The sequence below is a fragment of the Camellia sinensis genome, chromosome 1 (genome assembly GCF_055761805.1).
Source record: "Camellia sinensis isolate YWXY chromosome 1, ASM5576180v1, whole genome shotgun sequence".
Lineage (NCBI taxonomy): Eukaryota > Viridiplantae > Streptophyta > Magnoliopsida > Ericales > Theaceae > Camellia > Camellia sinensis.
Window position 1 is genome coordinate 91679936 of NC_138961.1, and position 19425 is coordinate 91699360.

General features: G+C 37.1%; 2 protein-coding genes across 14 annotated transcripts in view; both read right to left on the minus strand.

Moving 5' to 3' along the window:
- Positions 1 to 459: 459 nt before the first annotated feature.
- LOC145806284 (uncharacterized) lies at positions 460 to 1927 on the minus strand. The gene is made up of 2 exons (XM_082902812.1): positions 1052 to 1927; positions 460 to 642 (listed from the first exon to the last, which is right to left on the minus strand). The coding sequence occupies exons 1-2, from the start codon at positions 1925 to 1927 to the stop codon at positions 460 to 462; spliced, it is 1059 nt and encodes a 352-aa protein (XP_082758938.1).
- Positions 1881 to 19425, minus strand: part of PGM (phosphoglucomutase) — a 52068-nt gene continuing 34523 nt past the window's right edge. For 3 of the 13 annotated variants that reach the window (XM_028233599.2, XM_028233598.2, XM_082880810.1), the window contains 9 exons: positions 11292 to 11410; positions 11131 to 11205; positions 10892 to 11007; positions 10326 to 10467; positions 10117 to 10198; positions 9988 to 10034; positions 9789 to 9866; positions 9505 to 9610; positions 9075 to 9432 (listed from right to left, as the gene is read on the minus strand). In XM_028233599.2, the coding sequence (XP_028089400.2) occupies positions 9365 to 9432; positions 9505 to 9610; positions 9789 to 9866; positions 9988 to 10034; positions 10117 to 10198; positions 10326 to 10467; positions 10892 to 11007; positions 11131 to 11205; positions 11292 to 11410 (833 nt within the window). In that variant the 3' untranslated portion in view covers positions 9075 to 9364. Of the gene's footprint in view, positions 4056 to 7615; positions 8135 to 9074; positions 9433 to 9504; positions 9611 to 9788; positions 9867 to 9987; positions 10035 to 10116; positions 10199 to 10325; positions 10468 to 10891; positions 11008 to 11130; positions 11206 to 11291; positions 11411 to 19425 lie in introns of those variants that run through there. The other 10 variants (XR_014336741.1, XR_003638735.2, XR_014336747.1 and 7 more) reach the window with 8 other exon arrangements.

The following is a 19425-nucleotide window of genomic DNA, read 5'->3' on the forward strand; positions in this document are numbered from 1 at the left end:
GCGAAAATGGATCACCCTGTCTGAGACCTTTTTGAAGGCTAAACTCTTTAGTTGGTGACCCATTCACGAGTACTGAAATTCTAACAGTTGAGATACACTCTTTCATCCAAGAAATCCATTTAGAACCAAAACCAAAATTGGCTAACATGGAAAACCAAAAACCCCAATTGATGGAGTCATAAGCTTTCTCAAAATCAAGTTTAACCAATAGTCCCTTCTTCTTGGCTTTCTTTTACCCATCCACAATTTCATTCGCAATCAAAACCCCATCCAAGATATTCCTTCCACCCAAAAAAGCTAATTGAGTTTCACTAATTACTTTAGGCAAAACTGCTTTTAGTTTACTTGCAAGAACCTTAGACAACAGCTTGTACATTGACCCAATCAAACTTATTGGCCTATATTCATTTAGATTGAGAGCATTGACCTTCTTAGGAATTAATGTGATGAAAGAGCTATTCATCCCAAAGCCAAACTACCCACACTGTAAAACTCCTTCATGAAAAGCATCACCTCTTCTTTAAACACCTTCCAATTCTTTTGAAAACACATGAAGTTGAAGCCATCTGGACCTGGCGCTTTGTTCCCATTAAATTCTTTTACTGCAGCCCATATCTCTTCCTCCGAGAATTCTGCTTCCAACTACAGGAAACCAGCACTACAACTGACACTCTTGAAGTCACCAATTAAAACAGGTTTGGTCCTCCATTCCTCTGAAAAATGTCTGTTAAAATGAGCCCATACTTCTTGCTTCACTTTCTCTGGCTCCTCAACCACCCTCTCTTCAACTAAAATAGAATTTAATGTGTTCCTATTCTGCTACTGCTGGCCATCACATGAAAAAACCTTGTGTTCCTGTCCCCTTTTAAGGCCCACTCCAATCTTGACTTTTGCAGCCATTCCCATTCCAACATTCTGCTGAGCCTCCACATTTCACTTCTTACCTCTCTTTTTAACTTCAACTCAGCTTCCAACAGGGGTCTATGTTCAGCCAATAGATCCAAAGAATGCAGCTGACTATCAGCCTTTTTAATTTTTTCTGAGGCATTACCAAACACTTTTTACTCCATGTCTTCAATGCTAACTTCAATGCATGTAATTTCCTATGCAATATGAAACCTGCTCTGCCATTTATTTGTGTCTCTTGCCAAACTTTCACCAAAAAGGATGCAAAATTAAGATGTAGCAGCCACGCATTTATGAACTTAAAGGGTTTGGATCCCCAATCCCTATCATCCTCCAAAAGTACTAAAGGGCAATGATCAGAGATAAGTCTAGGTGGTCCCCAAAGTTTGAGCTTGAATCTTTCTAACCACTTAGGACTAAGCAGGAATCTATCAATTTTACTCCATTTGTTTCCATCCATTGCAGTGCACCAAGTGAATTTCCTACCCATCATTTGTATCTCAGTCAACTCACATCTATCTATGAAATCATTGAAGTCTTTCATACCCCTATCCCTTCTTGAACAACCCACCCTATCATCCAAACTTCTAATTTCATTAAAATCACCACTTACACACCAAGGTGTAGGGAAAGCTGCTTTCAAATTTCCTATGCTTTCCCATAATCTCCCTCTCCTCACAGTATCATTAGGAGCATACACATTGATAACAACACATTCAAAAGAGTTGAAAACAGTACATGTGAGCAAAATGAAGCTTCTATTACTACAATAATTTGAGAGCTGAAACACCTTAGGATCCCAAATGCAAAGCAACCCCCCTGCCCGACCCTCAGCATCAACAGCCATGTACTCCATTTTATCTCTAGGCCACACACTTTTAACATCCACACTTGAAAGGCTTGCTTTTTTTGTTTCTTGAAATAGAGCCAACTCAATTTTCCTGTCTAACAAGAGCTTCCTAATTTTTCTCATCTTCTCAGGCCTACCAAAGCCTCTGATATTCCAGCTTAACCACGTCATAACAAGCAGTCTAATGCTCTTCAAACCCACCCAATGGGAACTAATTAAGCTGCCCCATCAGCCCCAACTCCAATTCTTTCTTCATCCAGCTCCTCCATCTGAACAATTTTTTTAAGTACTTCCTCATCGTGTCCCAAGAAGTCAATCCCCCAAACTGTTACCCAGAAGAAGTATGAGTTGAGCCTCATGAAGTTTTCCTTTGCAGCAACTAAGATTAGATTTACCTGAGGCAGACTTCAACACAGCAGCAGCTGCAGATCTAACGGCAACCCCTTTGTGGTTATTTTTACAAGATCCAGCCCCCCTCTGCCCTACTTTTCTAGCAAACCCAGAAAATCCACCAACTAGCATGAAATTTCTAGCATCCACTTTCCTTTTCCCTTTATTATTTCAAGACTTCATCTTATTAGAAATAGATTCACTAATGGATACACTAAGAGTATCACCTTCACCAGATTTAGAGTCCAGCACAATAAGCCCATGCTCATCCCACTCATTGGCCTGGCAAACATCAGGTCCAGAATATTGGATTGTACTTGGCCCATTGATCTGATTACTACTATGCTTATGGCCCAAGAGAACTTCCAAATTGATACCTATCTGGCCCTCGAAGACCCACTCAAGCTTCTCACAAAACCTGGTATATGGGTCTGACCATCTACTTTTAGAGTCTCATCATTACACCCCTGCTGCAAGCCTTCTTTTTCCTTCATCATTGTCTCTACCTCACGTGTGTCAGCCTCAATTGCTTTCCTAAGACTCTCTGCATTCTTGCTTTTGTCAACCACAGCTAATTTCCCAATGCAATCTTCAGACTCCTCAATTATTGAGATCTCCATCAAGCTACCAGCTGCTTTCACCTCACCTCCTTCCTCCTTCCTAGTTAGCAAATCCCCTTCAGCCAGCTCAATGTTAACTTCCACTTCATCATCCACCACATTTGCCAGGTCAGCTTCATATTCCTCTACTCTGGGAACATCCATGGGTTGCACCTCACCATTGACATTAGAGCTGACAAACTCGTCAACACCTTCTAATCTGTTGCATATGCAAGTTGCTTTTACCTCATTCACAATCTGCTCCACACAAACTCTTATAGGATACACTCTTCCTTTGCAATCCAGATTTACATTGGTATTTATCAGCTCCATAACTCTTGTGGCAATCTTTATCTTTCTACATCGAAAAGATGCTGCCTCACATGTATCTCCATCAAAATAAATCACCTCCCCCCATAATCTTCCAATCTTTCTGAAGGTATCTGTATTCTAAACATTGAGTGGCATTCCATAGCAACTCAAGCAAACAAACCTCTCGTGCTCAAGGTACAGATCTGTTGACCATTCCTTTATGTACTCACACCATTCTTAAAACTAGGTGACAAGCTTGCTTCTATTGCTTCTCATATCCTCCTTTGACTTGAAAGTGATCACAACATCATGACCTCCACCCTCTCTTACTAACACACCAGTCAATTCTTTTCATTTGAACTCTTCTTTGATTGTCAGAACAGAGAATATTGGTTTGAGCCTTAGAATGATGCTTTCATACAGCCATTCATTGCCTATCTCCTCCACATTGATAGTAATCTTATGTCTGTCGACTAAGTTCCCTCCCTTTAGAAACTCTGCAAACGATCTTTTATCAATGCCTTGGTTTCAACTTTTCATCATAGAGTTTACTATTACATTTTTCCCTTCAATCGTCCTCCTCATTGCAGGCTTCAACCATTTGTTTTCTCCATTGTCCTTCCCATACTCTGCATTTTTTACGGTTAGTTTTCTATCATCTACCCATAGCCTATTTGCTTTTTGTGTTGTTACATTGGCTGCAACATGACAATCAAAACGCACAAAGCCAAATCTGGTATTTGATGATCTCCTTCTCTTCTAAGGAATGAATACATCCCTAACCACTCCAAACTTAGTGAATAGCTCATGCAAACCTCTTGGATTCATTGCTTCAGGTATATTATCCACAAACAGAGTGAAGAGACCTAATCTTCTTCCATCAATCCTTACTCCTTGGTTCGTTGATCTTCCTCTCTGCTTCAGTACTGGGATCCACCCTCCTCGCTCTCTTTTGCCTTCTTCCATCTTCTTATGTATATAGGTCATATCTTCACCTTCTTAAAAAAATAAATAAATAAAATAAAAAATAAAATAAATAAAAAATTTTGAATAGATATTCAACAGATTTGAACATAAAGAAAATAAATTTCAATCAAAAAAAGTCAACAGATAAATTACGGAATAAAATTGGAATAAAATGTCTTTCAAAACAAATAAAATAACTTCTCACTAAATTATTTCACAAATGGTGAAGCTCTTACCAAAAAATAAAATATCTATTGGACTTAATGTCTTATACTCTCGTTTCCTTGACTTTCAACAATTTTCATACATTTTAGAGAAGCCAATCCTAGATAGACAACAATTTTGGTTTCATACATGATAATGTTTTTTTTTTTTTTTTTTCAGAAAATTCAACTGGCATATTAGAAAGGATGGAGCAAACAACACAGCATTGTTTGAAAATAAATTATTTTAATAAGTTTTTAATTTTTTACAAAAAGATATACAAAAAAAAAAAAAAATAGAGAAAGCGGTGCCACAACTTATGACCTTTCAATTTTTTTGACTAAAATATGTAATTTCCAAACAAGACAAATTTGTTAACAAGTTGTAGCCAAAAATTTCTTATGAGACATTAATTTTTATCGTACTTTCACTTTCACTTTCACTTTCACTTGGTTTGCCTCTGATATATATACTATATATAGTGTTTTAGTGATTTGAGGTTTGTCTAACCTTACAAGAAATATTGACCATAGATGATCTAAAAGTTCTCATAAAAATTAACTAACCAATTTACCTAATTGTTTCTTCTTCTACAAGGTCCGGTTTTATTTTTACTTTTATTTAATTGTCCTCAAAATTTCGTTTCTCTCTATTTATTTTTTTACAATTTTGGGTTTTATTTCTTACAAAAAATGATAGAGACCCCCTTTTTCCCTGACCTCCACAACTCCCACAGACACATGTCAGTGAATGATAGGAGGAAAAAAAAAACAAAACAAAACAAAACAAAAACAAAACAAAAAGCAAAAAGTTAGCTCAAAAAAAGGGAGATCTCAACCTTTTTTCTATTTCTTAACATTATCAAAAACTGTTCTTACTTTCATTGCTAAATATTGTTTTCGCTTAGACTCCATTGATGCTACAACCAGCTATTTTCCAGCACTTTTTTCTCCTGGGTAGAAAAACTTACCCAGATGACAACTACATACAAAAAGATTACAGTACCACAACCGGTCTATCAATATCTTATTTCACAATTCCTTAACAAAGTATCCGAGTTCTGTTTAACCTATATATTTCTTGCTCTACAAATGAGTACATATTCATATGTACATATATTAGCATCTCTAACGTGTAGATTAACAATATTTTCAAGAAATACAGTCGTTCATCACTACTAAACACTATCCAACAAAAATTCAGAATGTTAAAAATTGTACTAGCAAATTAATTAACACACACATAATTCGAAAATAATGCATATATATATATATATATATTCAAATGGCAGTTTCTCAAGGCATGTCCACCACTACTACTACTTTCATAGATGATCATCTGAAAAAATAATTTCCAACATACCAAAATAGTCAACAAAAGACAAGCATAGGTGGGGGAAGAGGGAAGAGGGAAGAGGGAAGAGGTGAGGGAACATGAAAGTTCAACAGCAGAGGCAACTAGCATGATGGTGGAGTGGTCACAATGTCATGCAGACAAAAGGTGGGGCAAATGAGTTCTCTCCAGGAACAAATCCCATGAAGCTGATAGATAGACCCAACAAGGTTGGATCTATAAGACTATTACAACTAAAGTTTAATAAAAAGCTGAGTAGTGTAGTGTGTCACATTTATGACAAACACAGTAGTTCCATCCTTTCTTTATCCACTAAAAGATTGCTTACTTTCTCTCCTGTCTCTACCATTATTTGTTGGGTGGTGGGTCTGGTAATGTGATTTTGATCTTGTTAAGAGATGGGGAGCAAAGACAATCTCAATTGATTTTGGTTTTGGATTTTTTTGGAGGGTGAAAGCGCCTTTGGTTTGAACTATGATGCCAAAATGGTTTCTAAAGTTTGATGGTCTTCTGGTAAAGAAATACCTCAACATCATGTTCTTTTCCTTTTCAGGGAAAATATAAACCCTACAATAATCTTCTTTATGTTTTCTGAGCAAAACAGTGGAGCCAATATATGTTCTCTTTGCTGGCAAAATACCATTATTTGAAACTTGTTGGATCTTGATTGGCTTAATAATGTCATTTTCAGGGATATATATATATATATATTGACAACTCTATGAAATATGCTTAATATTTTCGTCCTAAAAACTTAAGCAACTGACCCTTCTACATTGGGTATCACTTCTCTTGTACTTAATTCCAAATGCTTCACTTGTATATATATTTACAAATCTAGCTCCTTGTACAACTATTAAAACATGTAGGGTCTAATGGCATTAGACCAATTTGGCAACTAGTGAGCAGTATGTCATCTAATGGCAGCAAAACCATCATTTTTACATTGATATACATGTTACTAATGGTGGATGAGGCAAACTCTTACCAAGCATGATGCTTGGATTCGAGTCTCACTATTGCATGATGCAGCTTCCCCTTTCCCTATTCCTTCTTATGGCTTGGGAAAAAAATAATCTCCATGCACACCTCCAATACAAGGGCCAAAAAAACACAACAAACAAATTTGTGAGAGCTTGATATGCATTTTGGGCCCATACATTTAAAATATAAACTGTGGGCTTGGGGTATACTAGTAATCCTTGTCTGTTCTCCTCTCCACATGCAAGCAAGCTGGCTTCCTTTCTATTTTTATATTATTTTTTATTTCCTCGATAAAAATTGAAGTTAATTGCATTAAAAATATATTGGGGGCTCTTTCAGTTGGATAATACAGACTAGATGGCCAACTCCAGGAGCCACATGATGAACCAAAAGAAAACAAAACGCTTCAACATAATACTCAACAGCAATCTAACTATCAAGAATTGTGCAAATCAAAATTCTCACAACCTTCCCAATGTCTGGCCAATGTCAAGAATGCCTCCATACCCATCAAATCAAGTTAACCTTCCACAAGCAAGTCCTTTTCACATATGCAAAGAATTTTATCACAAGCTTTCTCATTTATAAGCAAATCATATTCATGACTATACCTTGAATCATCAAAACGTTAAATAACAAATTGCTCAAAAAATGGAGATCATGAAGCTTTCAAGAGGAACATACACAAAACCCTAATAGTTAGGCCTTGGTTTTTTTCTCCCAAAAAGCCAACACTTTACTAAAGGCAAGTTTGGCAACCTACTAAAATAGCCAAAAAGTTACTACCAAAAAGTTAACTATTCTCCCTACTTTTCTGTACATTTTTTTGCCAAAATCCAAAAAGCCAACTAAAATAGTTAGTTTCCAAAACAATCCTAAATCTTCACAAGCGTCTCTGGCAGCTTTGCTACAGACACACAAAATATATATATATATATATATATATATAACCCTACTACAGATACCACCATCCTTGCAAAGGCGGTGGCGGTAGCAGTAGCATGAGCAGAGTAGAAACATTTTCAAAAAAAAATAAAAAAATAAAAAAATTACAGAAAGTGTACAAAACTGTGCACTTTTTCTTGATTCCTAACTTTCACGTGTGTCTCTAGATGTCCTGTTGTGAAAAAAAAAAAAAGGAATGTAGTCTGATAAAAATAGACAATGTCATGTCATGGAAAAGTAAAACTTTCCAAGTCCTAGAGAGGTGAGTGATATTAATAGTTGGAAGCTTGAAGGACAAATATACAGTCTGCCAACTACTAATCTTGCATTTAAGTGCATGCTGCGCCAATATGTCACTTGGGGGGGGTGTTGGGACAAAGGCTTTATTGTTAGCCTTCACAAGGGGCGAAAAGAAAGAGGTACTATTGGACAAACTTTTCCAAAGTGAAGATGGTGGCCCTTCTTGTCCTAGTTGTACACTAGGCTTCCCACATATGGTGGTCGGGACTCACCATTGGACAATATTGATCATGGAGATATGATTAGCCAAAAGCGAACAGGTGAGGTGACCCTTAACCATTAGGAAATTGTCATCAGGCTCCAGCATACACAGGTGAGATATGTCCTACATGCAATATCATGGAGGGATCAGAACAAGAAGCATGATGATGAATTGTATTCTAGGATACATACCAGTGACAACCATCTCAATTCTAGTGTGTCTAGCTTCCAGGGTTTGAGCAATTATATTTTGGAAGTAAGTTCTAAAACTGAACGAAAGCTTTAAAAAGAAAATAGGCACAAACCGGGTACAAATCCAAGGCATGCTGAGATACAATCATCAAGCTCTGCCAACATCATGAACTCTGATGATGTAAACTCCCATTCCTAAATCTATAAACAACTTACATGCTCTCTATGATCTTAAATGTATACTGAACATCAAAGTTAGGATTCAAGACACCATTTATTAATTCCAATTATTTAGTCTGGTGAAACTTCAATTTTATTTGAGGAGAAAAGGGAGAAGCAATGAAATCACTACCCTTGATCTTGCTTGTTTCCTTGAAAGTAAAGAGTAGAGAAAATAATCTAGCAAAAGCTTCCCTAAGAGGAGGGTTAGCAACTGTAAACAGATAGCTTTAAGATACATGGGCGGTGAAAAACATTTTAGATGAGGCAATGAAAGCCTATTTGGAAGATGGAGATCAACGATGAGAACCCACAGTTCTAAGACAAATCAGCCAGTGCAGCAGGTCAGCTTCCAAGATATATTTCTCTGTGATGCCTAAATAAAATAGCAAATTTCTAGGCAGCTAGTGTCCAGTCAGTGAACAGTGTCAATTGAACCAGAGACTGCTGAACCAAAATATTAAAAAAAAAAAAAAGACCCAACAACTGTATAACCACAAAACATGCACTGCACAACTGGTCAAGAGCTTCAGTGCAGAATATAGGGATTTAATGACAATTGGCTTTGGCTTAGTATTTTATGTCAGAATTAGAGATACCAAGAGGTGAAGCAGAAGGTAAATCACCATTCAAATACTACACAACAAGAGAAATAGCATCAAAATTATTATGAAGACATGAAAATTTTATTTTCCAAATATAGATTACATATATTTTACATGGTGTGACCTATCATCCTGTGAGCGACTGCATATTATGCAATCTACACCAAACGAAAAAATATATAAACATAAGAAACCAAACCAAACCAAACCAAACCAAGCCTTAAGTCCCATCATATAAATATGAGAAACATGCAGGAGAAAAGATGGGATGCCCAACCTGCTTTCACATTATTACTAATGAAGCCTCATTGTGTGAGATTAACATCAGACACTCAAATTTATGTGATAACTGTAGGCTTCTCCCTTCCAGTGAAGTCCTTCAGCTTTGATAGAGACAGTGCCAGATCTAACACAATGACCAAGTAAACATTAAATATAATAACATAAGCAAGCTTATCAAAATGACAAATGAACCAACCTATTAATGGTTTTAGCGCAGTTTGGGCATCCATGTCGTGTTTAGAGACATCAGGCTCAAACTGTTCAATGTACATTCTAACAGTAGCACCAGCTGAACCAGTTCCCTGCAAATTCAAAACTTCATTATTTCTACCACAGTGGTTACATCATGTTCAAAATAAAAAAATGATAATAACAATATATAAAAAGTAGTAGCAGTAGTAGTAGTAGTTCAGTGTAAAAAGTAAAAAACAAAAAGGACAGCATGGAAAACAAAAGACAAATTAATCAATTTATGCATACCGATAAACGAAATATTATCCTTGATCCATCACTGAAAACAAACCGAACACCTTGCTTCGATGCCACACTTCCGTCTACCTGTGTGAATGTGTAAGATCTGAGTCAGAGCAATCCAGAGAGAAGTGTCTTGAGGCTTCATCTTGCTAAAGGAAACAACTACTTAAAAAGGATGATAATCATGTGAGGTGCTTCAACTTACAGGATCAGTATATGCGAAGTCATCTGCAAATTGAAGGACATAACATCCTGCAACAAACTCCCTCATTAACTTTTAAATATATAAAATGAAAGGTTGAGATAGATTCACAAAAACTGACTTCAAACTTACCATACTTATCACCTGGCTTGCTCTTAGAAACCAAATCTCTAAGATAATCTATCATTTTGTTCGCTCCTTCAGATTCACATTCCTGAATAGTGTCAGAATATGGTACAGGCAATGCAAAAATTCCAGTTTAGACTTTCAAGTTTCAAATAAATAACAAAGTTTCAGAATACTGCAAAACAATTCAAAATACATCATAGACTAAAGCTTACTTCATAATCATATCTGGAAAAGAAGTTTCTTCCATAAGAGGCCCAGTGCTCCTTTACAACATCAGAGACGGACACCAATTTCTCCCCAGGTTTTTTGTCCTTGTTTCGATATGCAATTATTGAAAGCCAAGCCAACACAGCCCTGTCAATTGGAAATGTTGAATCATTCCACAAGGATCATGAAAATTTACGAGAGACGATCTAGACATACGTTATAGAATGAAGAAAATAAATAGTTGGTTTGAAGAGTTTTATACCGCCTGCTGCCCAACCAAAAGTAAATCTAAGAATTTAAGTTGCAAGAGCCAAACGCCACGCCCCCCCCCCCCCCCCCCCAAAAAAAATATATATATATATATATATGTTAGCCTTGGAGGTGAGGTTCCCTTCTGAGCTAGAATCATATTAATCCCAGTTTCAAATTGACATTTGAACGATGTCATAGTGTTAATCCCAGTTTCAAATCGAAACGCGCAGACACCAAAAAATAAAAACCAATGTTGGACCAGAAGCAGTTTGCTAACACTGAAGAAAAAATAAAATTCCTATCAGACATAAATATATACCATATCCCATCCTTCTCACGAATGTGGTCAGAGCCTGTTCCAAAACTTTCTTCACCACAAATTGACAAATTTCCAGCATCCATAAGATTCCCAAAGAATTTCCAACCGGTAGGGACCTGAAACCAAAATGCTCATTTTTAGGAACGTACTTTGTCAGAACCTATAAATATAAGGCATCCTATTGTAAGTAAATTACTAATCTAACTCATCATAATAAATGAGTTCAGAAAGTGCTAAACCTCAAAAAAAGGAAGATTTAACTTCTGAGCAACACGATCAAGAGCACCACTTGTTGGCATTGATCGAGCTAAACCCTACAAAATTGGAAGGATGATAGTCCTTTCTGTGTTATAGGGGCAGAAAAAAAGTCAGGGGGAAAAAAAGGTAGCAAACTTCCTACTTTAGGGCCACTCCGAAAGTATGGAATATCTTCTTGAGCATTGGCTGCAATAATTGCAACAGAATCTGAAGGAGTGACAAAAAATGCATGACCAAGAATCATGTTTCTGTCACCATCACCTGGACAATGATAGAAATAATAACATTACATTTTGGTTTGACATAACCCATACGCGTATGCAACTGCCACTTCATAACACTACCAAATAAACATTTGCAATATATACATTATTATTAATATTTGAAACACTCAAAAGAGATATCAACATGTTGAACATATAAAGAATAAAAGCTATGAAGAATGGGTACTTCAACAAAAATGTTGTACCGGTACGAGGTACTTACCGGGTACAAGTACTTTGCATACGTGTCGGGTACACGAAATACGTACCCAATTTTTCTTTTCTCTTAATTTTTATTGTACCCTAGAGGTACCTATACCCAAGCCCATGTCTCAACCTGACAATATTTTCTTCTATACAGAGGTGAAGTTAATTTCATTAGAATTTTTCTTTCTTATGCTCAGCATGATTTTAAAATTAAGCTTTAGTTTATAATTTATTTAATATAATGACATGTAATTTTGATTTATACCTTACTTCTGACATTAAATGTGAATCGTAGGTTGGATCTTAACCAACTAAACTATTTAACTAATTTTTGCATTACTCCAAATTAAAAATAAATATCCTTTTACGAATGTACCAAGCCATAGTACTTGTATCCTACCTTTTTTTAAATTTTACCAAATTGACAGACCCGTATTGTTCCAATACCCATACCAATACCGTACATGTGCTTCATAGAATAAAAGTATTGAACTTAAAACACTTAATTCTTACTTGGACTCAATTCAAGGCTAGATATTACTGCTGAGTTTCTAATATGCCTGTGTAATCTATACACCAACAGTACAGCTTAATTCTACTCCCATAACCTTCTTCTCTATTTAAATACCTTATCAAATCTATAACATTAATATAAATTTTAGAATACAACACCAAGCTTATTTGCCTAAATACGAACCTCTAATGCGCACCTAAGTAGCACACACATGGACATGTGGCACGACATGGACACAGCATGGACAAGCTGACACGATTTTCAAAAAATGCAAGACATGATATATATCGGAGACGTAAAAAATTTATGTTTTTTTATAATTTATTATATATCAAATATATGAATAGTTTATCCAAAAGTAAAGAGAAAAAAAAAAAAAAAAAAAAAAAAAACCCAAAACAAAACAAAACAAAACAAAAAACAACATAACACTAACTAAAATTAAAAACAGGGTATATTCTATGACTTAACACCAATACATCATTCACATAACAATTGCATGCTAAAGAATGCAGAACAATCGTCAAATATTGAAATACACATGATATATTCATTTTATAAATGTTTCAAAATATATTTAGAGCGCACAAGTTACATTAAAAATAATGCACAACATTGTTACTATTAACGATTAAGTGTTGGTGTCTATGTTATCTATGACACACCATGACATCAACCCTATTCTATAATGTCATCCATGGCATCATCCCTATTTTATTATGTAATCCATGACATAAATCCTGATCTACTTTAGCTTATAAATAAGCTACTTCATCTCATTGTAAACACAATTCTACATATCAATAAAATCTTCTCTCTTCATTTATATATCTGACATGGTATTAGAGCCATATCTTCTTCCTCGAAGATTTCTTGTCCTTGTCCTTGTTTCTTTTCTTTTTTTTTCTTTTTTTTTAAAAAAATCAAATTTTGTAAAACATATATATATATATATATATATATTCAGCATGTTCGACTAGGGCCTATTTTAATTTTTACTCATTATTTGATTGGTTTTCTATTTTTCCTTATCTTTTGGAAAAATTGATGGTTTTTCTGGAAATCATTGATGAGAAGGCTTTCGGCTGGTTTTTTCTCTTCCTTCCTAGTCCTTGGAAGCTGACTAGTGCATCGTTGGCCTTTGTTGTCTGTGTTTTGCAGTTTTTGTGGGACTTCTCTCCTTGAATGACTGATTCGGCTCATATAGGTGTTGTCCCAACAATGTTTGCTTGGGTCTAGCTTTGTTTTTTGGGCTCTACGAGTAACATACTGGTCTTGAGTTCGTGTTTTTAGACTTGCTTTTGTTTGTTTGGATTGTCCCTGTTGTGTGGTTTTAATTTTCAATGGCTGAGGGTGAGAATAAGGATCCTTCGATCAATGAGGACTATGGGCAACATCATGTTGTGACTCTTAACGATAGTCCATCTCTTCAAATCAGTCCTATGAAACTTGATGGCACCAACTACCTGATTTGGCCCTGCTCTTGTAGTCTTGCTATTGCTGCTCGCCGATTTACTGGTTATATTACCAGTGATCTTCCTCAGCCTGCCTATGATGATCCTTTGCATACTCAATGGGTGTCTGAGAATTCTTTAGTTGACTTGGCTAATTAACTCTATGCAACCTACAATCAGTAGGTCTTTTCTTCCCTTGGATACTGCTTATAAGATTTGGACTGCTGCTTCCCAAATGTATTCTCAGCAGGGTAATGACACACAAACATATGAGTTAAGGAAGAAACTTCGAGGCTTGGATCAGAAGGATCGCTCAATCGTGGTGTACGATGCTAAATTAAGTAACTTGTGGCAGGAGCAAGATTATTATCAGAGTTTCTAGGCTGTTTGTTCCAAGGATGCAACTTTATTTCAGCAAACTGTGAAAAAGGAGCGTGTGTATGACTTCTTTGCTGGCCTTAATTTGGAGTATGATAAAATTCGTGTTCAAGTATTGGGTTGCTCTCCTTTCCCCACCTTACGCAAGGCTTATGCTCTTATTCAGCAAGAAGAAAGTCGGCGTAGTGCTATGATCCATCCCTCTATTCAGGATCAATCTGCTTTGGTTGTGGCTCCTACCACTCATGATCTTAAGCCTAGTTCAGTTCCGTTTGGTATTAAGGGTAACATAGGTGACAACGATCGTTTGAAGTGTGCTTATTATGGGAAAGACCGACATGATCGTGAGCATTGTTGGAAATTGAATGGTCGCCCTACTCAGGGTCGTAACCGAGGTAGTATAGCTCATCCATAAGCATGTGTCTGAGATTGCAACTAGTACTTCCTGTGAGCCCAGTACTCTTTCCTAGGATGAGTTATACACTCTCAGGCATTTGATGGCTTGACTTGATTCTCCATCTACCACAGTTCCTTCAACTTCTGCTTCTTCCAATTTTGCCCACACAGGTACCCCTGCTAGCGCTCTTAGTACATCCTCGTCACCTTCTTGGATTATTGATTCTGGTACTACCGACCACATGACAAGTGCCTCTAGTCTTTCCTCTACTTATTCTCCTTATTCTGAGTGAGATAAGGTTAGAGTGGCTTATGGCACTTTATCTTCTGTCTCCAGCAAGGGTTCAGTTCATTGCTCATCTTTATTTTTTCTTTCCTTTGTGCTTCATGTTCCTAATTTTTCTACAAACTTACTTCTGTTAGTAGCCTTACTGCTACCCTAAACTACTTAGTGACATTTTTTCCTACTCATTGTGTCTTTCAAGAACTGGCTGCGGGGAAAACGATTGATAGTGGTAATGCATATGGTGGATTGTACTTTTTGGATGTTGTTTCTCCTCCATTACCGTTGTCCAACACTCAGGCTCTTCAGTGCACTATTGGTTCTCCTCTTCCCCTCCTTCATCAATGACAGTCTCGTTTAGGTCATCCATCCTTTAGTATTTTAGAAGACTTTTTGCTTCATTAGTTCGAGATTGTTCTAGGAACACCTTTGTTTGTGATGCTTGTGAACTTGTTAAGTATGAATGTACTTGTTATCCTAAAGTTAATAAAAGAAATACCTTTCCTTTTATGCATGTTCATACTGATATGTGGGGCCTTCCCGCGTAGTGTCTACTTCTGGATATCGTTGGTTTGTCACTTTCATTGATTGTTATTCCTGTGTGACTTGGGTCTATCGTTTTCGAACTAAAAGTGAGCTTTTTTCTCTAGTTTTTGCATTTTTCATAAAATGGTACACAATCTCTTTAATGCTACCATTAAAATCCTTCGACGTAATAATGGGACTGAGTATGTTGATGGAGCTTTCCAAGCATACCTTGAGGAGCATGGCATTCTTTATCAAACTATTTGTGTTGGCAGTCCTAAGCAGAATGGAGTTGTTGAACGCAAGAATGGCCATCTTCTTGAAGTTGCTCGCTCCCTTTTGTTTACCATAAAAGTTCTAAGTCTTTTTGGGGTGGTGTTGTTCTTACTGCTGCTTATCTCATCAACCATATACCTTCCAGTGTCCTCAAATTCAAAATTCCTCTTGCACTTCTTCCTGTGGCTTATCCCATGTCTTCCCTTCCTCCTCGGGTTTTTGGGTGTGTTTGTTTTGTTCATTTGCAACCTCGTACTCGTGCAAAGCTTGATCCTAAAGCTATGCATTGTGCCTTTCTTGGCTATTCTAATACTTGGAAGGGTTACAAATGCTATGATCCTCACACTCGAAAAGTGTATGTCAGTATGGATGTCACCTTCCGTGAATCTAAGTCTTTTTTTACTTCTTCTCTGCCATCTCCTCTAGGGTAAAGCGTTATGGATGAGATTGCGGATGAGAAGATGTCATATCAGCATGAGCTATCTTTTTTCACTCCTAGTCAATGGGCTGTTATTTTTTGTAAGGGGGAGCCTGAGAGTGGTTTTGGTAGCTTGACATTGGGGGCCGTTTGGACAAGGTTGATTTTAAGACTTATTCACGACACCAGAAAGAGCAGCCATCCCTTGCGCCACCAAGTCAGTCATCATCCCTCATGCCGGTTCCAAATCCTATTTCCACTGATTATACAGGTAATGTATCTCATTCTATTTCTTCATCAATGGTTGACAATCCTGTTATTGATTATTTGAGTCTTCCTAGTGCTCTTAGAAAGGGGGTTAGGATTTGTACGCAACACCCTATTTCTAAATTTGTGTCCTATGATTCATTCTCTTATATATCGTGCTTTGGTTTCGTCTCTATCTTTTGCGTGTATCCCACAGAATTGGAAAGAAGCTGTTAATGATCCTAGGTGGAAAGGAGCTATGATAGAAGAGATGCAAGCCCTAAGTAAGAATAATACCTGGGAGTTAGTCTCTCTTCTAAGTGGGGGAAAAAAAAAATCAGTGGGATGTATATGGGTGTTCACCATTAATCAAAAGGCAGATGGAACAATCGAACGATACAAAGCAAGACTAATAGCCAAAGGATATATTTAGACATATAAAATGGATTATCAAGAAACCTTTGCTCCTGTAGCAAAGATGAATTCCATTCGAGCAATCCTTTCATGTGCAGCTAACCTAGGGTGGCCTTTGCAACAACTAGATGTAAGGAATGCCTTTCTTCATGGGGATTTAGAGTAAGAGGTTTATATGGATGTGCCACCAGGATTCTCCTCTCAGTCTACATTTGAGAAAGTCTACAAGTTGAAGAAAGCGTTATATGGTTTGAAACAGTCTCCTCGGGTTGAGGTTTAGGTATAAGCAAAGCAATGCAGATCATACCATATTTGTTAAACGCAATGAAAATAAGATAACTGTGCTTATTGTATATGTGGATGATATAGTTGTGACAGGGAATGATGAAGAGGATGTGACACATCTGAAGATGCAGTTGGCCAAGGAGTTTGAGATCAAAGATCTCGGCCCGTTGAGGTAGTTTCTTGAAATTGAAGTTGCCAGATTTGAAAAAGGCATCTTTCTTTTTCAAAGGAAGTACATTCTAGATCTTCTTGAAGAAATAGGCATGTTAGGCTATAAACCAATTGATTCACCTATTGAGGTTAACTATCATCTTGCAGTGGTGTTGGTAACTCGATGGAGAAGGAAAGGTACCAAAGTGCCTGTTTGGTGCAGTTTAAAAGTTGCTTATTTCAGCTTTCAGCTTAATTTAAGTTATTTTGATGTGTTTGGTTTAGCTTAACAATGCAGCTTATAGCTTTTTGTAAGTCAGAAATCAGCTTATGTTTATAGTTATAAGCTATAAGCTGTTAAGGCATAAGCTATAAGCATTTTTCCCACAGCTCTACCAAACAGGGCCAAAAACTTGTTGGACGGCTTATATACCTATCTCACACTCGTCCATATATTGCCTATGCAGTTGGGATAGTAAGGCAGTTAATGCATGATCCTCAACACATTTGGAGGTTGTATATCGCATTTTGAGGTATCTTAAATATGCCCCAGGAAAAGGGATTTTGTCTCCTAATCATGGACACTTAAGGTTGGAGGCATTTACTGATGCAAATTGGGCAAGTTCTGTAGATGACAGGAGGCCTACATCTGGTTACTGCGCTTTTGTAGGGGTTAATTTAGTAACTTGTCATATTAAGAAGCAGATAGTGATGTCCCGGTCTAGTGCAGAGGCAAAATACCAAGCTATGGCGCATGGTACTTGTGAACTCATGTGGCTTCAGTCTTTGTTGAGTGATTTAGGAATTGTTTGTGGTGATCCTATGACTCTGTACTGTGACAACAAAGCTACCATCAATATTGATGACAATCCTATTCAACATGATAGAACCAAGAATATTGAGGTTGACCGACATTTTATTAAGGAGAAATTGAATAAAGGTTTGATGTGTATGCCTTTTGTGAAGTCGGAAGATCAATTGGTTGATGTGTTTACCAAAGGTCGCAGTAGTAAGGTCTTTCATCCAATTTGTTGCAAGTTCAACATGAGAGATATATTTGTACCAATTTAAGGGGAAGTGTTAAGTGTTAGTGTCTATGTCATCCATGACACACCATGACATCAGCCCTATTCTAATGACATCCATGACATCAACCCTATTTTATGATGTAATCCATGACATAAGCCCTGATCTACTTTGTCTTATAAATAGGCTACTTCATCTCATTGTAAAACACAATTCTACATATTAATAAAATATTATTTCTCTTTTCTTCTTCTTCATCTATATATCTGACAGTTACTATGAAAAAATCCATCACAATGTTGTGTTTAGATTCAAAAAGTGTCTCCAAAACTGGCTGATGGTGACCCTTTGCGTACTCAATGGATTTCTGAGAATGCTTTGGATATGACTTAGTTGATTAACTCTATGCAGCCTACCATTAGTCAAAGCTTCCTCTTATTGGATACTGCTCAAAGGATGATCGAGAGCACAGGGTATGAGTTAAGGAAGAAGCTTCGGGGGATGGATCAGGAGGATAGATCATTCGTGATATACTATGCTAAGTCGAGTAGTTTGTGACAGGATCTATATTATTACCATAGTTTCTAGGCTGTGTTCAAAGGATGCCACTTTGTTTTAGCAAACCGTGAAGGAGTGTGTATATGACTTTCTTGCTAGCATTAATTTGGAGTATGACCACATTCACGTTCAGGTGTTGGATCGTTCACCTTTTCCCGCCTTACACAAAGCTTATGCTCATCCAGCAAGAGGAGAGTCGGCATAGTGCTATGGTCCATTCCTATTTTCAAGATCATTCTGCTTTGGTAGTTGCTCCTACCACTTGGGACACTAGGCCTAGTCCAGCTCAGTTTAGTAGTGAGGGTACACTAGTTAATTGAGATCGATTGGAAGTGTGAATATTATGGGAAAGATAGACATGATCGAGAGCACTGTTGGAAACTGAGTGGTCGTCCCACTTGGTGCTGTGGCCGTGGTAGTACTGCTCGTCCCCAAGAACATGTGTTTGAGATTGCTACTAGTACTTGTATGACCAGTACTCTTTCCTAAGATGAGTTACACATTCTCAGACATTTGATGGCTCAGCTTGATTCCCCACCTACCACAGTTCCTTCCACTTCCACTTCCACTTCTACGTCTTTCAATTTTGCACACATAAGTATTTCTGCTAGTGCCCTTAGTACATCCTCGTCAACTTCTAGGATTATTGATTCCAGTGCTACCGACCACATGACAGGTGCCTCTAGTCTTTTCCATTCTTGTGTTCCTTGTTCTAGCTGGGATAAGGTTAGAGTGGCTGATGGCATTTTATCCTCTATATTCAGCAAGGATTCAATTCATTGCTCCACTTTACTTTCTCTTTCTTCTATGCTTCATGTTCCTAATTTTTCAACTAACTTCCTTTCTGTTAATAGCCTCACTACTTCTCCAATTGCTCTGACAG

Excerpts from the sequence above, each read along its gene's own strand:
- LOC145806284 (XM_082902812.1), bottom strand. The coding sequence starts at position 1,927 with ATGACGTGGTTAAGCTGGAATATCAGAGGCTTTGGTAGGCCTGAGAAG. Across the intron at positions 643-1,051 it reads CATGGAGTAAAAAGTGTTTG|TTGGAAGCAGAATTCTCGGA; the intron begins GTAATGCCTCAG and ends GGTTTCCTGTAG.